This window comes from Montipora foliosa, chromosome 8 (genome assembly GCF_036669935.1).
Source record: "Montipora foliosa isolate CH-2021 chromosome 8, ASM3666993v2, whole genome shotgun sequence".
In the NCBI taxonomy this organism is placed as follows: Eukaryota; Metazoa; Cnidaria; class Anthozoa; order Scleractinia; family Acroporidae; genus Montipora; species Montipora foliosa.
This window is the reverse complement of record NC_090876.1, coordinates 4,826,505-4,844,584: the sequence shown is the minus strand read 5'-3', so window position 1 is coordinate 4,844,584 and position 18,080 is coordinate 4,826,505. Positions and strand designations below refer to the sequence as shown.

General features: G+C 37.3%; 2 protein-coding genes across 4 annotated transcripts in view; both read left to right on the top strand.

Annotated features, from left to right (window-relative positions):
• The window catches only part of LOC138013361 (origin recognition complex subunit 4-like), a 14,870-nt gene extending 6,610 nt beyond the window's left edge, over positions 1-8,260 (top strand). Inside the window, exons 6-13 of one of the 3 annotated variants that reach the window (XM_068860411.1) lie at positions 1,210-1,358; positions 2,615-2,718; positions 2,938-3,007; positions 3,270-3,356; positions 4,752-4,860; positions 5,380-5,475; positions 5,900-5,967; positions 6,768-8,260. In XM_068860411.1, coding sequence (XP_068716512.1) covers positions 1,210-1,358; positions 2,615-2,718; positions 2,938-3,007; positions 3,270-3,356; positions 4,752-4,860; positions 5,380-5,475; positions 5,900-5,967; positions 6,768-6,953 — 869 coding nt within the window. In that variant the 3' untranslated portion in view covers positions 6,954-8,260. Of the gene's footprint in view, positions 1-1,209; positions 1,359-2,614; positions 2,719-2,937; positions 3,008-3,269; positions 3,357-4,751; positions 4,861-5,379; positions 5,526-5,899; positions 5,968-6,767 lie in introns of all 3 variants that reach the window. The other 2 variants (XM_068860413.1, XM_068860412.1) reach the window with 2 other exon arrangements.
• A 1,871-nt stretch (positions 8,261-10,131) lies between these two features.
• LOC138012745 (cyclin-dependent kinase 2-like) lies at positions 10,132-17,810 on the top strand. The gene is made up of 7 exons (XM_068859623.1): positions 10,132-10,347; positions 10,622-10,699; positions 14,198-14,318; positions 15,074-15,346; positions 15,998-16,059; positions 16,163-16,304; positions 17,046-17,810. The coding sequence occupies exons 1-7, from the start codon at positions 10,232-10,234 to the stop codon at positions 17,142-17,144; spliced, it is 891 nt and encodes a 296-aa protein (XP_068715724.1). The 5' UTR covers positions 10,132-10,231; the 3' UTR covers positions 17,145-17,810.
• The last annotated feature ends 270 nt before the right edge of the window (positions 17,811-18,080 follow it).

Below are 18,080 nucleotides of genomic sequence, written 5' to 3'. Positions count from 1 at the left end.
TAAGATCAACTGGTTAGTAAGCTCTACCATGTGAATCGTGGTGATTGGCTAATTTGTGAATTTCGATCCTTTTCATTCCTTTGAATAGTTTCCTGAGATGTCAGATTCAAAATTGTCTTCTTGGCAGTTTTTTGACATACCAATCTCCTGTTGTATTTCTTGATTGCAGTATCTAAGTTTCAGGAATTTCTATTCCATTATCCCTGTTGATCATTGTTATTAGGGTGAAGTCTTCTGTGGATAACTTCCTTCACTCTTCAAACGATACCCTATGCTGTTAACCTAAAGGAATTACTGTAGGATGGTACAGTGGTCAACATTTGAGCATTTTACCTTAATTTGTGATATTATATGTGGGCTGAGATTCGGGCAATCTCAACTTGATTCAAGGACTTCTTTGCATACTCTGGTCTTCATCCCTCATCAAAATTGACTTCCAGTTGATTTCATCTGGTTGTGGTGCTAAGCTTCCTAATTATTCAGGACCATTCACAAGTAGCATCGGTTCGGCCTGTTCGTATTGATCAAGTTGTGCATTGAACCACTTTTGTTTGATTATGCATGTGCATGTGGAGCACCATGGTAAGAAAATAAATTATGGTAACTCATCTGTACAAGAAAATTTGGTTTTGGTCACCATACGACCATACAAACGTCCACCCCTCCGTGTATGCCAATGTGACCAGTATCACATGACCATATCGCAGGGTCAAGTTTAATTTAGAGCTCATCGAGGCAGCTCTTAACTCCAGAATTTACTCTAGCTAGTTTACAACTTCTATTTTTGATATTGGACATCCATGTTATGGTCAATACACCTGTCAAAACAAGGTACCCATCTGCTGACCGGTATCATGTGATCATATTGCGGGCTCAAGTTTAGAGCTCATTGAGGTCAACTCTTTTTTTAAAGTCGATCGCTGACCAGGATCGCAGGCTCAAGCCAGGTTAACTTATTGTAAGAGTAAATAACCAGGGAGGTCCGCTTTTAGGCTTGGCTAAATCTAGGTTTATATTAGTACCTGACTGCAGCATAGTAGAAGTTATACATGTACCACAGACGTATTAACCAAGAGAAAATTCAGACATTTTACTTGTTAGCTTGACCACAAAATTATATCAGTTTGTTTGTTTATTGCTTGTGCAGTTGTATATCTGTATATATAGAAGGTTCTAGCAGAAAATTCACCTCATTTCATTGATTCACAGGGGGACAGGAAAGCCAGTCAGTTTTGTTCATTTTAGACGAGTTTGATCTCTTTACCAATCACAAGAACCAGTCGTTACTGTACAACCTATTTGATGTGTCACAGACAGCCCAGACCCCTATTTGTGTTGTAGGACTAACTTGTAGGCTGGTTAGTATGTGAATACAGTGATATATAGAATGTATTATTGTTTTTAGATGTAGCTCAAATTTAATTTGGTAGAAGGTTAAAGGAGCACTGTCATTCTAAAATTGCTGATATTAGGTCAAAACTGGATAAAAATCTAAATTCGTACAGTGCAGTGTAGCTCATGTGTACCACAATGCATGTCATTCCTGACAACCCACTGAGAAGTTCTGAATTATATTTATGGCACAAAGTGCTATTCATATTTAATTTTTGGTGACTTTCTGAATATACCGTCTCCAAACTTGAAATGTAAGGGTCATTGTACACGCATGCAGAAACTCTGCATAGTCAATCTTAATAATTATGTCAAGAAAGAGGCAGAAGAATTAAATCAATACCTTCTTTATTATGAGTGCAGCCTCCAGTTAATTGAGTCAAAGGTATGTAGACCTCATTCTCTGCCCATTTTTTTGTTCCTTTCCTACCGGTATTTGTTTTGAGCGGAAATGCAGCTCGCTGAGTGCTCAGGAACACAATGTATTTCACTTCAACAAGACATTTAATTTGCTTTTATCCTTAGTCCTTCGCATGCTGTGGCGTGCCTAGCACATAAGGTTTTCCTCTTGTCTGCGTGTCTGGAGATACAGTACTTATCATTTTCTTGTTACATGTATTTGTTCCTAATTGAAATTATTATTGGGAAGAAACCATGCTTGAAAAAATCAAGGACATTGGATTCAAACCTGTGAAAAGGAAGACGCTTTTCCCTGACAGCGTCTCGCCAGTTTTCAACACGCAAAAGAAAAAAATAACCATGGCCTTGATGTGACACATGTAAACGATGATTCATAATAATATTTGCTCTATAAAGATGCTTTCTTCTTTGAGAATTCACTTACAGTGTATGTACACAAGACTGTTTAGTGAAATATTGAATTTGAGTATGAGTAAACTCTGCAAGTACCACTTTGGTGTGGGGCAGGGGAGAGTGGGTAGTGTCTCTAGAAAAACACCCCAGCACCCCTTGGCTCCCTGCCTACTCTTTTTCTGTACCTGGCAGCCTGAAATCTTAGTGACAGCCCTGTTTACATGATGTACATATCATTGCTTCATCTTTCTTCTAAAAGCCAATGAAGGCACTTAACCTCCTTTAAAGCAGGTAAAACAACTACCTAATTTATAATTAGGTAGCTCACTGCGAGAACTGAAAGACATACAATCGCAAGATATACAATTATAATGTAGATAAGTCACCAGAAATGCATTGTTTTCTTTAGGATGTGGTAGAACTTCTTGAGAAAAGAGTGAAGTCAAGATTCTCTCACCGGCAGATTCATCTCTTTAATTCAGAGACATTCGAAGATTACTTGCTAATAGTGAGGTATTGTTGTCTCAATTGCTGCTGTACAATAATTATGCATGTACGGCTCCCCTTGTCTGGTTATACATTAAAAGTTGATAAACTAAAATAAAATATTTGGATCAAATAACAATCATGTGATAAAGAATGATATGATTGTTTAAAACCAGTTGTATGCCAGGATAATTTTATAACATAAAATGTCCTTTTATTTTTATTTCTATTTTTATTATTTTTCAGATCTGTATTGGGTTTGCCATCAAACTTTAAAGACAAACAGTTTGTTAAAGCTTGGAATTCCCACATCACGGTAGTATATTGTGTTGATTCAAGTATTAATGAGGCTGTCCTTCATGGTAGCTTTGCATATTTTGCTAACTGTTTACAGAGAAAATAGCTGCCCAGAGAGCACTTTTTAAAAAGTACTTCAAAGTTTTAACTTTGACATTTCAAAGAGAGAAAGCTATTAAAGCTAGCTTGTTTCTGTCTGTAAATAAAAACTCATTGTTGTTAAAAACATTGCTTGAAGCCCAGCAGAGTTTACAGCCATAATCTCTTTATTACATCTGCAGGAATTAATAGAAGATGATAAAGCCAAAGCAGTCTTCAAGAGGCAATACTGTATAACAAAAGACGTTAGAAGCTTACATCGTCTGCTTGTAAGTTGCACAAATATGTACACTGCACAAACCACTTAATATTTAGTTTAGCCTATTAACAAGTGAACAGGGTCAGCAAAGTTACTTGAGAGCTCTTGCTGTCCACCGATGTTGCACAGGAGTGATTGCAGGACTTAGTTAGTAAGTTCTCTGCTCTGCTCTGAGTGGTGGTTCACCAAGTACTTCCATTTATATCCAGAAATGCAAACCCAATTTTGAGATCCAATACAAAGTGTCCCTTTACATCTAAGGGCGCCTACGTTTTGTCTCCAATTTATTTAGTTAATACCAATTTATTGTAAGTAATACTAAGGCAAGAATAGAGTACAAATGAAGTTTCTTCTTTTTCTTGTTTTCCTTGTCAGAACTGGCCAACCAGAACTGTCAGTTTGCGAAGAAAATGCAAAAATGTGAAGGAACACTTGCATGATCCTCGCATTCTTCTGGAGGAGTATATGAAATAATTGTCTTCCTCAAAGTATGTTAATTTGAAGGTGTTGTGGCTGGTCAGTTCTGTCAAATGGAAAGCATCTCAAGCCTTTGCTACCGATTTCCAACAATAAGGTGAGGCTAAAGGTTAGCCTTATTTTAAAGTCACTTAGGGTAAATGCAGCAGCTGTTTATACTTACTTGAGGAGTAGTATTTTGGAGAAACTCTGTGACATTCCAAGACAAATTAAGTTATGTTGAAGTTGGGGAGTAGAGCAAGAAGACATTCCTTGATGCTTTTTGAACTCTGCGCATGTCTAATTAGCGACATTTCTGGACATATCTGGGTACTTCGCTTTCCCCTCTCATTGAAAGGTAGCGGTTCAATTTCCTCTTATTTCAGTTGAGTTGCTTTGAAGGCCACAAATGAGATAACTGACTGTTATGGTTATGGTTAGCTTATACTGATATCTTTTCTCTATTAACTCTCTCAACCATAACATACTCCAAGGGTGGGACCACCACACCAGGCACTATATCTCCAGAGAGTTATGGTAATGAATCCTATCCACCTGGCATGACTATTGCGTGGGTGGGAGTGAAGGGTAGGGGGTGGGGTGGGGGTGGTTGTTGAAGGCTACCATCGCTGAAACAACCCTAACGTTTACAAAAATACAAACCTTGGGCCTTAACATGATGTGTTAGATAATTTTTAGGCCTAAGGTTAGCATTTTTGCAAAGGCTTGGGTTGTTTCAGCTAGGGTACCCTTAACCCTTATCCCCCACCCACAGAATAGTCATGCCGTATCCAACCAAAAGGTTGAGCAACGTGGCAGGCAATGCGTTGGTCAACAGTCAACCAATAGTTGACCCAGTCTGCCTTGAGTCCATTCCAAGCATGTTATCCTGTGCATCAAACCAAGATCCAGTCCACTCACAGTTCTATTAAAACATCATCTTTTACAGGCCCTTCCAGTATGCAGCATTTCTCATGATCATCCATTTATAGAACCCAAAGACTTGATTGATGCACAGTCAAAATTAGCTGTGGACTGTAAAGCTGCCATGTTATGTGGTAGGTATGTTATAAAGTGTATATGTTCTTGTGATGTATTGTGCTTGACTGAAAACTATTTCGTAAAGTTGGAGTGTATGGGTTTGCCCACATTTGCCTTAAGGTCTACATCCTCTTCCATTCTTTCGAAAAGCAATAAATAAATAAAAGAAGTTATTTCATTTAGAGAAGCAATAATCAATGCTTTTTATTTCTTTTTGTTTTCAAATTTTGAGTTCAGTAAAAAACAACTTCTAAGTAAAATTATGGTACAAGGTGCTCTCAAAAACTTGAAAACCTGATTACTTCAGAACACCTCCTACCATACTGTATTATTTTACCCTTGGTTACTTCTTACATCAAGCTTAATATTTTTACATTATGACAGTACTTTATTCCAAGCTTCAGGGCTGTTCATTTTTCAAGAAAAAAAGAAAAATCTAGGAAGTTTGAACAAGGGGCCAACTTGAATGGGTCAAACTTGATGTAAGAAATGTCCTCTAAATTTTAAGAGCCTTAAATTTTACTTTCTCTTCCTAGGTGTTTCAGTTTTAGAGCTCTGCTTGATCATTGCCATGAAACACCTGACCACAACATTTGAAGGGGAACCGTTCAATTTTGAAATGGTGTATAAAGGTATCTTACTACAGAAGCTTTCTTTTTTTCTCTTTGAAAATGGATTATGGGTAAGTGTATTGTTAAAAGCAAGTGCTTGTCGAATCACTTTGTAAATGTGGCATTTGCTTGTGAGGGTAACATGCCAGTGAACTTACCATACATAAAAAATAGAACAATGGAATGGAAGGATAGTTGACATGCCAACAGACTGACTGACAGACGAACAAAATAAAATATTGTTAAACATTCAAACAGACCAATTAACTGGGGTGAATCCAGAAAGTGATGATAGTACGAACTATATATGAAACGTTTTTTATCTTGCCCTCTATTTTTAGTCTTTGAGTATGATTCTTGAACAGTTACCCGCATGAGTGTTCTTTTTCCAACCGTTCAATGCACTTTGAGAAGGCTAACTTTTCTTTTCCGACATTCTTTCCAGAATATCAAAAATTCTCCCAAACCAGAGGCCACTCTGTGCAGTCTTTTGAAAAACCTGTTGTGCTGAAGGTAAACCTTATGGACAATGAGCAACCATCCATTGATTGATCATGAAATCCAATAAGGGAAACCAAGTGGTGGCATACATGTATAGTGCTGGGCATACTATCCTGGAAAAAACTGAGTCTTATTTTGGCTCATGACTGAATTGGATCACCAATCATGCTATTTTGATCCATATTGATATTGTGATTAATCATTTTCTACTCTTTCGAAATTGGGTAAGGATCTAGTGAATCAAGAACTCCCAACAATAACACCTATTGTAGCTCTTTGGGGTGATTTCATTATGCAAATTGTCCCAAAAGAAAAATCAACTGCACTAATTTTCTGTAAACTTATTTCTGTAAACTTTAATTTACTGTATTGTATGCGGCAATAAGAGCAATGCTCTTGCTCTGTTTTTGTATTTTCTTGATACAGCGTCTCATTTCCTACCTTTTCAAAGCACTGTCTATAATGTGCCAAAACTGCTCAAAGGGAAAATAAAGCATACAAAAAGTTGTCTTCTGCTTTTTTCCCAAGAGTACCATCAAAACCTGAAAAGAGCAACTAGGTACATATACATAGACCTGTTCTGTAATGGCTGCCCCATAAAATATTCTTTTTTTATATATTCTAATAACTTAGCCTTTCTAGCCTCGCTATGACAAGCAAAAAGTTCAAAAGAATATTTGTTCAAAAATGAGGACATTAGGTCGAATTAACATATATTAAATACAAAGGAATGTAGAGACCTGTTGTTGCTTTTTACGAAAGTGGTCTTTGTAACCTGCATTTCAAGTTGTGTTTTCTCTTGTTCTTTTCAGGCATTTGAACACCTGATAGCTGTAGAATTTGTGAAGTCGATTGACAGCTTAGCCAAAAATACTCCAAAAGAATTCAAACTTGTGACATTGTTAGTGGATCCCACTCAAATAAATGAAGCAGTTCAAAAATATCCAGATTGTCCCACAGAAGTCAGACAATGGGCGATGAATGCTGTGGTAGATTAAATAAGAAGTCGGTGCCAATGTTTGGATCTGTCCAATTTCAGATGTAAAAACCTCCATGCATACAGAAGATTAGCTCTTTGATGTTTGAAACAGCACAAAGCTACAAGTATTTTAGAGATTGTCTCAAAATTGTATTAATTGTAGCTCTCAATGGACTGACGTGTCTCTATGACCATGACCAACCTTGGTCCCTGACATGAAAATGAAGGTACCTTGTGTAGAAGGGGGCAGCTCTCTCATTTAATACATTGTGATAAGGAAAATATTGACTTGGAGCCCAGGAAATGCAGCCAATATTGTAATTACCGGTAGTGCAGGCCAAGAGGATAACAATGAAATTAGGACCCCATTATCTCAAAGATTTGTGATACTTATGGTATAAAGTAACAGTGTTATTTGAAATAACTTGTTACGGTTGTTATGAAAATAGTGACAGTGTCTGTAATTTCATGACAACTCAGCAAACCGATTGACAGTGGGAAGTAGATGCAAGGTACAGTTATTCCTGACCAATGGCTTAAAGTGTACTTGCAGTTCATTGTGACTAGCTTTAGAACAGGAAGATTATTCAATGTACAATATTAACAATATTATACCAGTTGCTGTGACTGGATCAAGCCGAATAGAGAAGAAATTCTCCACTAGGTTTAACCCATTGTCGTCAACTGGAGCCACCCTGGACTGCGCAAGTAAAATCGTCTGGCGTTAGACAGAGTAAATCCATTAAGCCTCACTCCCAGGACTCAATAGGTTAAATAAGGACATGCAAATGACAAGGGCAAGAGACCAGTGTTTTTTTTTTTTGCACTAATTCAATAAAGCTATGTTAAGGACGGTCCCTACTCTTGTATTCTGCGCATCTCCAGATACTCGGATTTCCTATCGGTTGTGCTTACCAATGCAGGGATATTTTTGGGCGGTTTAAAACTATTCAGAGAAAGCAGAACTTAGCAAGTGCTCTTGCTATCCAAAAAGAAAATCAGGGGTAGCCATGCATTTTTCAGAGATAATTAAGCTTTAATTTGGAAAGGAATGCCATACATTGCTTTGTATTTTAAAAATTTTAACTAATATTGTTGATTAATTATCTTTGAAAAATGCATGGCTACCCCTGATTTTCTTTTTGGATTTTAATAACACTTGTTGAGATCTGCTTTTCCCGCATATCCATACAACCGCGCAAAATGTAAGGTCAAGAAAAACTGCAAACTGTTGAGAGAGAGGTGATTTCAACATCTCAAGTTCTTATGTTAGTGTCAAAAAGATATCATAAATTTAATAAAAACAATTAAATGGTCAACCTTTTATTTTCTTGTGACGTCGTCCCTTTAAGTGCATAAGTGCATTATTTTTTCAGGCCTTAGGGGTTTCAAATTCACTAATTAAGAGATATGGTGCATTGTGATTAGTAATACATAAAATGAGGTGAAATAGAGGAGGCAGTGCTGTGCAGTGGTCAATGCGCTTGCCTTGCGATCTGGGGATCTCCAGTTCGAGAAATGTTCTGACCACTGATTGTTTCTGGTAGTCCCTGGTTCATCTTCTCAGCTGCACTATGTCTTGTAAAACATACAATGAGGTGAAATATAGGCTTGGCTTTCCTGTCAAGTTTAAAATTGTTTAAGGCCCAAAGAAGGCCTTCAACAAGTTTTAACACTTTAAGAGGATTGACTCTACAACACTGTATCACCAAACAACCATGTTACAGTACCATGTGAAACAAAACTTTGTAACCCCCCATTAATTTTTACATCACTGGGAAGCAATTAGCAGGTTCAAATGAAACTCCTTGGAAAAAGAAAAATTTACAGTTAAGGTGGCTTTGAATCCACTTCGGAAAATTCTTGTTAACTTTGCAGAGTTTCATCTGTGTCACAATGAGTGCATCTTGTTAAGGAATAATATTATTGGTTGCTATCTTATATGGCATCATAAAATTGCCTTAAAATGTGAAATGCTGTCTTAGACTCAATCCTTTGGAGAAGGCAGTTCTTTGAAATAATAATTGTTGGATCTGGTTTGAGCCCATGTAAGCTTTGTCTTTCATTGTAAAATACATTAAAATATGACCGTGATAGCAAACAGAAGTGCACCATTTTGGTACAATGGATATTCTTGTAGATTTGGATACAATTTAATTAAATTGGGTGCACACACACATACCTCCCCCCCTTCCTGAGGTGACCTGCGGTTTTCTAATACAACCGGTATTCTCCAAAAAAAAAAGTCACCAGTCAGCTACGACATTCCTTGATGGTGTACCCCGTCCTAAGAAAAATCCTGGATCTGCCCCTGAGTCACTTCTTATGGGTTTACAGGCACAGATGCTATCCTCACTCTGTTGTGCTGTACAAGGACTGGGTCCAGTGTGCAACTGGACTTTTGCTTTGCTCATTTTTTGTTCTGTCAGGGGTTTGGGGGGGGGGGGGGGGTTCTTTTTCGTTGGTGTTGATTGAATTCCATATTTTCTTATTTTGTGAATACAAATTACCTTTATTGTGTTGCTAGGATTTTCTTTGTCAAGTGGCAAATGAAATTTGAAACAGATAAAGGAATATGTGGGATTTGTACTTTGCAGCTAGTGGCACTAGTTCTATGCCCTTAGTACTCAACCAGTCGCACTGCTTGAGCCTGGGCTTCATTTTGAAAAGTCTTTTTAGATATTTGCTTCGAGACATCAGCCAATGTTTAGCTCGCAATTGGGCAGGTACAAAACACATGTCACAAGCCCTAGGTCATTGTTTTGTCTCGAAACAACCCTATTAATCAGTTTACAAATGTCAACATTAGGCCTAAAAGCTTTCGTTTAGGTCTAATCAAGCTTAAGGTATGTTTAGGATTCTTTCTGTATTTGTAAAACACGATATACTCCCTGGGATTATTTCACCCAAGTCTTCGTGGAAAATGAAGGAAGAGAAATTATACGGCCCAGTTAAGAGAAGTTTAAATCTCTTTTCCTTAAAGACAAATGTTTTACATGACAGCAAATTAAAGATCGATAAATTTCTCTCCTATAACAGGGTAGCAAGCTTTACTATTTCATCAGCCATGTTAACTGTGATTGGGTATGACAACTGACCCGGTAAAAGGACTCGTCTAGCATTTAGCCAATCAGATTTGCGAGATTTCTGCGTGATAGCCAATCATTTTGTAACGCGGGAAACATCAACCAATCACCAGTGTAACAACAAGCGCGAACGATGCAAACTGAAAGAAATGCATGAAACTTGAATGTGTATTGAATTTGCGAGGAAATTGGTCCTTTTTCCTCTCTCCCAATGGAGGCTTTTCTCAAGCTAGAAAAAATTGGAGAGGGGACGTATGGAGTCGTGTATAAAGCAAAGGACAGAGAAACTGGGCAAACTGTTGCGCTGAAAAAGATACGACTTGATACGTGAGTGATATCTGTGACCTTGGCTAGCTTACTACACAAAAGTAGGGACTTCATCAGAGACAGTCCTGACGTGAAAATCGTGCGACAATTGGTCTCAAACTTCGAAAAGAAACTTAATCTTATGTTCACTGCGGTGGAAAGAAAATTGGTCGAAAGAACATGATGGCGAACAATGAATGGGACGTCACGTTGTTCGCATAATTTGGTTCTTGGTTGCTGTTTGCATTGTTCACAAGAGTTCAGGTTTGGTTAAAAAATGAGCTTTGTGTTGCAGGGAATCTGATGGAGTCCCAAGTACAGCGATAAGAGAAATATCTTTGTTGAAAGAATTGAATCATCCCAATGTTGTCAGGTATGTGCTGTCTTCTTGCTGGCTTCAATGGCCTCTATAAGCTTATTATGTACATAGGCTTTTCCTTTATTCAAATTTTGTTTCTGAGATAGTCCGTTTCTTAGCCTCCTTACCTCGCCGTTATTTCCTATAAGTTGAGGAGAAAACCTTGCAGAAATCACAAATAAGCGCTATCAATACACCCATAATATAGTTAACGAGGAACTTGACCTTCGCGTGCTTTAGATTTTCGATGCCTCAAGTGAGTGTTTATTTGAGTAATGAGCGATTGGGAGTGAATGGTGAAAGTGAAAATCGTTTTAAATTAACTTAACTGCAAGGAAAAGTTTTATAGTCAAAATTGGCCACATCAAAGGCTATCACGTGCCTCCAGTTAGATATCTGAATTTTAATTAAACTTTATTTGGCTTTTTTTTGTTTTTATCCTTGAGCCGTATCTCAGTCGCACTAACGAAAGGTAAGACATCTTCTGAACAAATGAGCAAGCTTAATTAAAGAAGCACAATACGTTTTACGTGTAAATTTTATGTGATTGAAATTTCAAGTTGTAATATGAGCGCCCATTATGGGTAAGGATAACTTTACATCGCATTGGCTTTTTATCGCGCTCACAGAAGACATTTTAAGCTCCAAAAGAAAAAGAAGCTACCGGCATAAGCAGAAATGAACTGGGGCTTAAACAACGGTGGAGAAACGAGCATTAAGCCCATCATCGAAACGAAACTTATTCTTACATATCATCAAATCGTAAAATTACATTGTCACTCTATTCTTTTTAATGCTGTATGACCACGTGTTAAGTGAGAGCAAGAAAACGAAACCATTTGCGTTCTTCAAAACTTCTGTCTTGTGGGCGGGTAGATTTTACCAGAATTGAAGTTATTGATTTTTTATTAATAGAGCGGTTTTCAATTGAGTGTCGAAAGTAATTAGTGAATTACTTTGGTTTTGCATTACCTCACTCATTGATTGGTTCAAAGTTCTCGCGCCACTTTTTCAACCAATCAGAAGTGAAACCAAAACCAATCGTGGCTTGCACATGCACATTTTCCCACGCTTTCCCTCCGTCCTTTTTGATTGGCCAAAGTAATTAGTTTGGTTTTGGTTTTATGACACTCGATTGAAACTCGCTCTAACTTATCTAATTGTAATTATTTGCTGTGACACTTGGTACTAAACAAATCTCTGGAGATTATTTGTTGAACTAGTTTGTTAATATTGCAAGTGTTGCACTGAAGATTTAAGATTTTAAGATTTATTATTATGCACTATTGCAGAAAATACATAATGGACATAACAATTAAAAAAAAGAAGGAGGAAAAAGTGTGTAGTAGTGGCCATAGTTGCAAATGCTTTCGAGATGGCCACTACCACAGGAATTAGATGATACATATCAAGGCTGTTGCCTAACAGGAGCCCGGTAGCCTGGGGCTCCCAAAGAATAGCTCTGGGCGCCTTAATTTTTCACATCAACACCTTTCACTTCATATGTTGGGCTCCTAAGTTCTCAGCGTTTAGCTCTGAGGGCCCCTTTAAAATTTGCTTAGGCAGCAGCCTTGCATATATATACATACATATAATTTCTTTCTTTGAGTAGAACGTATTTCGTAGAGCGCTCAACTCAATCGATTGAGGAGCAATCACTATGACTTCACACAAGTTTAGGTTTCACGAGTAACCATCGTTTTAATGCTACAGAACTGTTTTGTATGGTACAAGTACCACACTCATCACTGAGGCAATTTTAACGACTGGAGTTCAGTTCATTAAAACGATGATTACTCGTGAAACCTAAACTTGTGTGAAGTCATATATATACATGTATATAGAAGTGAACTGGCAACGTAAATAGTACAGATAAAAATTAAATTAATAGTAATAAGTTAACAAATTGACAAATTCACATACAGTGTAAATATACAATATTATTTACATCAATGAGTTGCATCTAAGGAGTCTTACATTAAGTTCACACACACAAAATAAATAATAATAATAATAATGTAATAATAATAATAATAATAATAATAATAATAATAATAATTGGTAGTGCTTTTTTTATTCCCTCCTGCACCATTCTTTTTGCACTTTTGGTCTGATGTTTGCTTGTTTTGCAAGCTAATCACATTTCCTTATCTACTTAAATTACAAACTAGTAGTAACCTCGAATTATTGAAGTGCATTTGGCAGTTGCTTTGGAAGCAAAGGAGAAGGGTAGGGAAAGAAGCAATCTTTTTTTACCAAAGTTTGAGGATCAATACGAGCATGTACTTGTTGAGATGGTTTCAATAAGTGCCAGGTACTAAGACTCATTTGACAGGATTGAAATACTTTGCCCTTGGCTTGACACTGAATCATGAGTAAATGTGGTCTATTTGATTTAAGAAAGTAAGAAGTGATAATCACATTGATTTACCCCAGCAGTTCTCTAACCCAGTCACTCCTGAATCAGCCCTCATTGAAGAGTAAAGTCATCTGATGTTATACAGAGTAAAAGCTGTAAATGACTCTCTTGGCTGGGAAAGGCTATAGATGTAGATAATAGGGCCGTTTATATGAGAGAAAATAAGCCACGGCGTACATAATACGCGAAAGGAACTATTTATCCGAGTATAAACTCCAAGGCCAGGATAAGCCACGGCTTGAGAAAGCCATGAATGTAGATTTTGTACCATTTATACGGGGTGTTTGCGTCTTATGTAAGCCGCGGCCAGAGTAAGCCGCGGCTTATTTTCTGCTGTATAAACGGCCCTATTACTACCCCTTTTAACCTGTAAACGGCTTCCATTAACAAGTAAAGTCATGTGAAGTTAGTTGGATCATCTTTTGTATACCAGATAATATTATTTATGGCCATAAAACAATAGCAAAAATCAATATAACAATACCTAATCAGAAATTTTTAATTGGTCTAACATGGCTTTTTTCTCTTGCAACATTTTAGTCTGGTATATGGAAGTCTACCCCATTTGAGACAGAGTAAACTATTCAGTTGTCACTTTTTGGGTGGAAAGGGTCAAACAGCTGAATTTGGAAAATAAGCCATTAGCTTTACTCAACTGATAAGCAGACATGGAAATTTTGCATAAGAATAAACCAGAGATGCCTGAGTTTTGAAAAGGAGATTATAATGTTGACTTAAGGTGTCCTCACCTGTTGAAATGGAATTGCATAACATTGCAAGCATATAATAATAATTTTTGTTATGTTTTCACAGAAGCTCGTGACCTTGACCTTGGTTCAGAGCTGATTTTTTGAGGTTAAAAATTTCCTCATTTGCATTTCCCCAGGAGCACATGCAACTTTAATCTTTTTGTCCATATTTGGCCCTAAAATCCCCAGCTTTGTTCCAAGGAAAAGAGTTACAAGTTACGCGCTTCAAGGTTGTGTGCTTCTGGCTTTTATTATGCTTTGCGCTTTTCAAAACTGCAATTCCCAGAATCCCCTTAACGAAAACCCAGTGTATGCCCCTCCTGAATTTGCTGTTTCCTTTCATAGATTACTAGATGTGGTCCACGGTGACAAAAAGCTGTTCCTTGTTTTTGAGTACCTTGATAGAGATCTTAAAAAGTATATGGATTCTGTGTCTGCAGGAGGAATTTCTTTACAGTTAGTGAAGGTGATTAACATAACTGTAATATCTAAAAATGCTTATTCACTGGCAGCACTGTCAACTAAGGTTGAGGTAATGTTTCAACCAGCAACATTGGCCAAAGTTCTGCTGGCCCATAATTTAGTCATTAATACCTGGTTTATGACCACAAATTTTCACACAGCTGTAATCTGTTTCAATGATGCTATTCTCCCTAAATAAAGAAAGGATTTATATAACATCACTGCTAAATGGCACAACCATTGCAAAGGTCACTGGTAATTTTCCCATTGTCTGGGAGGCATGGTGGCCTCATGGTTAGTGTGCTCGACTCCGGAGCAAATGGTCCGGGTTAGAGTCCTGGTCGGGGACATTGTGTTGTGTTCTTGGGCAAGACACTTTACTCCCACGGTGCCTCTCTCCACCCAGGTGTATAAATGGGTACCAGGGAAAATGCTGGGGGTAACCCTGCGATGGACTGGCATCCCATCCAGTGGGGAGTAGAAATACTTCTAGTTGCTTCATGCCATGGAAACCGGGATAAGCTCCGTCCTGATGGGGCACTTGGCTCAGACTTTACCTACTTTTTCAAATCTCATAATAAATTTTTTTTACCCCCCCCCCCCCCCAAAAAAAAAAATGCATACTCATTGTTTGCAGTTCTGTTGGGGGGTAAACAAGGTGTTTATGGGATTTGAGATGAGAGAGTAGAGAATTCTGTGTCCTCTCCTTCCCTTTACTACTCAAGTCAATATTTGATTTTTTTTAATTTTTCTTTGCAGAGTTATCTATACCAGCTACTAAGTGGCATAGCATTCTGCCATTCCCATAGAATTTTACACAGAGATCTTAAACCTCAAAACCTTCTGATAGACACCCAGGGGTCAATAAAACTAGCTGATTTTGGTTTGGCAAGGGCATTTGGTGTCCCAGTCAGGTCTTACACTCACGAGGTGGTAACTCTGTGGTACAGAGCTCCGGAGATTCTTCTAGGGTGCCGCTATTATTCAACTCCTGTGGATGTCTGGAGCATTGGGTGTATATTTGCAGAAATGGTCAGTAGTTGAGGCTTTCAATGGATTTTTCGTGAATTTCTTTACATTTTCAACCCAATTTTTTTTTCTGAGCATGTTAATCCTTTATCATACTACAGCTTCAGCTCTCCTTTGATTTCATATCACTCAAATGAACATTAAAAAGTTCACTATACTTTAATAAGGTCCAAAGATATGGAATGCCTTACCACCTTCTGATTATCATACTATTTATTATCCAACTGTATTAGTTATTGTACAGAAAGCACGCGAAACGAGTACAAATATTCCATGATATTGTACTGTAACAGTAGAGAACCGGTTTGACTAGTTTAGTTGCTCACGTTGCCCTGCCCGCGCAAATCTGTCACACGTTCTCTGTTGTTTACAATTCATTTGCTAAAAATTTAGTGCAAAAAAGTTGGACAATAAATAGCTTATTAGATGTTTTGGTGTGTAGTATCGCTGAGTATTTCTACTCGTTTTTTGTATTTTGACTCACCCTAGCGGGCTCATCAAAATACAGAACAACTCATAAAAATACTCAGCGATACTACACGCTAATTTATTATACGTGTTGATGGTGAATAAAATAAATTAAAGTTGAAATATTCATTTGTTTAAACCCAAATGTTTTCTTTAAACTATACACCTTTCCTTGAATTTTCGCAGATAACAAGAAGAGCACTCTTTCCTGGAGACTCTGAAATTGATCAACTTTTTCGAATATTTAGGTAAAAAGCATCTGGTATAATTTTATTGTTAATTTTTGGACAATTTAGCTTTAGACAGCTGCTATGCAATGTTGCAAGTAAGTATCTGTTCCTTTATCAACAGAACACTTGGTACTCCAGATGAAAGGTTATGGCCTGGTGTATCAGATTTGCCTGACTATAAAAATTCTTTCCCAAAGTGGCCAGTGCAAAATCTTCTACAGGTTATTCCTGCCCTAAGTCAGCCAGGTGCAGACTTGTTGCAGGTAAGAGCAAAAAATAGTGAACTGCACCAAATAATGGTTCCAGGGTTATAAGGCACGGCTGTAGCCATTATGAGGCAATCAGAGGCACTTGCCTCCATCATTTTCTTTGCATTTTAATAATGCAGGATCCCAGTGCAGTCTTTACCTGTAGGCATAAAAAGCACCCAAATCAATTCAAATTAATATGATTAATACTATCTTAATACGAATTTAACCATGGACCTTGCCTCAGTCATAATTATTTCCTTGCTACATCGTACAGCCATGTAAGGGGCATCTCCAACTTGGCAAATTAAATTAAAATTGTCTGCCGTTAAGTCTTACTCCCAGGGGTCAATGGGTTGAAACCCTGAGAATATTTTTATTTAAAGTTTGGGTGCAAGGTTGCTGTAGATGTGAAAGTACACACCTCCCTGAAATTTTACCTTGAGCTCTATGCCTAAATTTGATGTTCAAGTGGCACATTTTGAGTATTCTGATGGTTATCCACTCAGCTAAGTGAGGTTTTCTTTGTACAGTATGTTTTAATTCCACTTTGATCTGGTACGCATGACTAGTTCTTGTGAGATTATTGGTGCTGACTGCTGCATGAATAAACAAAGTATGTTTACCTGGAATTGATGAAGAAGTCTATTGCTGAAGTCTCTTTTGCTCAGTTGAGTACTAAAGAGGTTTATGTATTTATGTTAAATGTCTTGGACACCGTTCAATTGATGATGAATTTGTTTTATCTTTACACAGCAAATGCTCACATATGAACCAATAAGTCGTATATCTGCAAGGAATGCTCTTAGCCACAGGTTCTTCAGTGATGTCAAAAGAAGTATTCCCAAGTCATAGACAACTCTAATTTAAAGACAGGAAAGAAAAAAATCTGCAAAAACAGACTTTCGTCCTTTTGCACAATACTGGTGTTTTTTGCAGATTCTTTATGGTGTTCAAAACACATTGGAGAGAATCATCAGTTTGCTTCAGGTGTTTCCTGCAGCTTTATCATTCAACATAAATTGCTATTGTCTGCCATCAGTCACTGAAGGAAAACAGGTTTCTGGTGGCAAATGTAATTTGACGGCAGCAAAAACTACGGGATCTGAACTTCATAGAGTCCACATCTATGAAAAGTGTGATTAAAGGATGAAAAGTTACATCTTGAACCTGATTCATTGCACAATGGAATAACTTAAATGACAAAAGATCATTTTTAAACATTGCTGTATCTATTTATATATTTTGGAACGTTCACACTCATTAACACAATTAGGGACACTGCATGAATTTTTTATGCTAATCAAAGCACCTTCATTTGGGGTGCTTAAAACCCATACCTTACAAGAAAAATGAACTTACATTTTTGGGTGTACTGTACATTATTTTCTGTTTGAGTGTTTGATGATATTGTAGATACACCCAATTTCTTATGAAAATTTGAAAGCATTTATATTGCTTAATTTAATTAGTATACTCCTGAAATAAAAGTGATTTATTAATAAAGACATCAAAAATTTGCTCCTTTGTTGTTTCTGCTGAGTGCAACTGCAATCTTGTGCTTGAGCACATAATTATTGACATTAATTGACATTTAGTCTTAGCCCTTTCTTTCATGAGAGCGAGACTTTAAAGATTTTACTGTTCGGTCACCCATAATACCAAATGCCCAAAATACTTCTCTCATCAGTGGGGGCTGCTGTTTAGGTGTGAATGGGCTAACATAATCTACAACTGTGGACAAATTCCTTTGGGACACTTGTATTATTTTATCTCTGTTCAGTATTCATT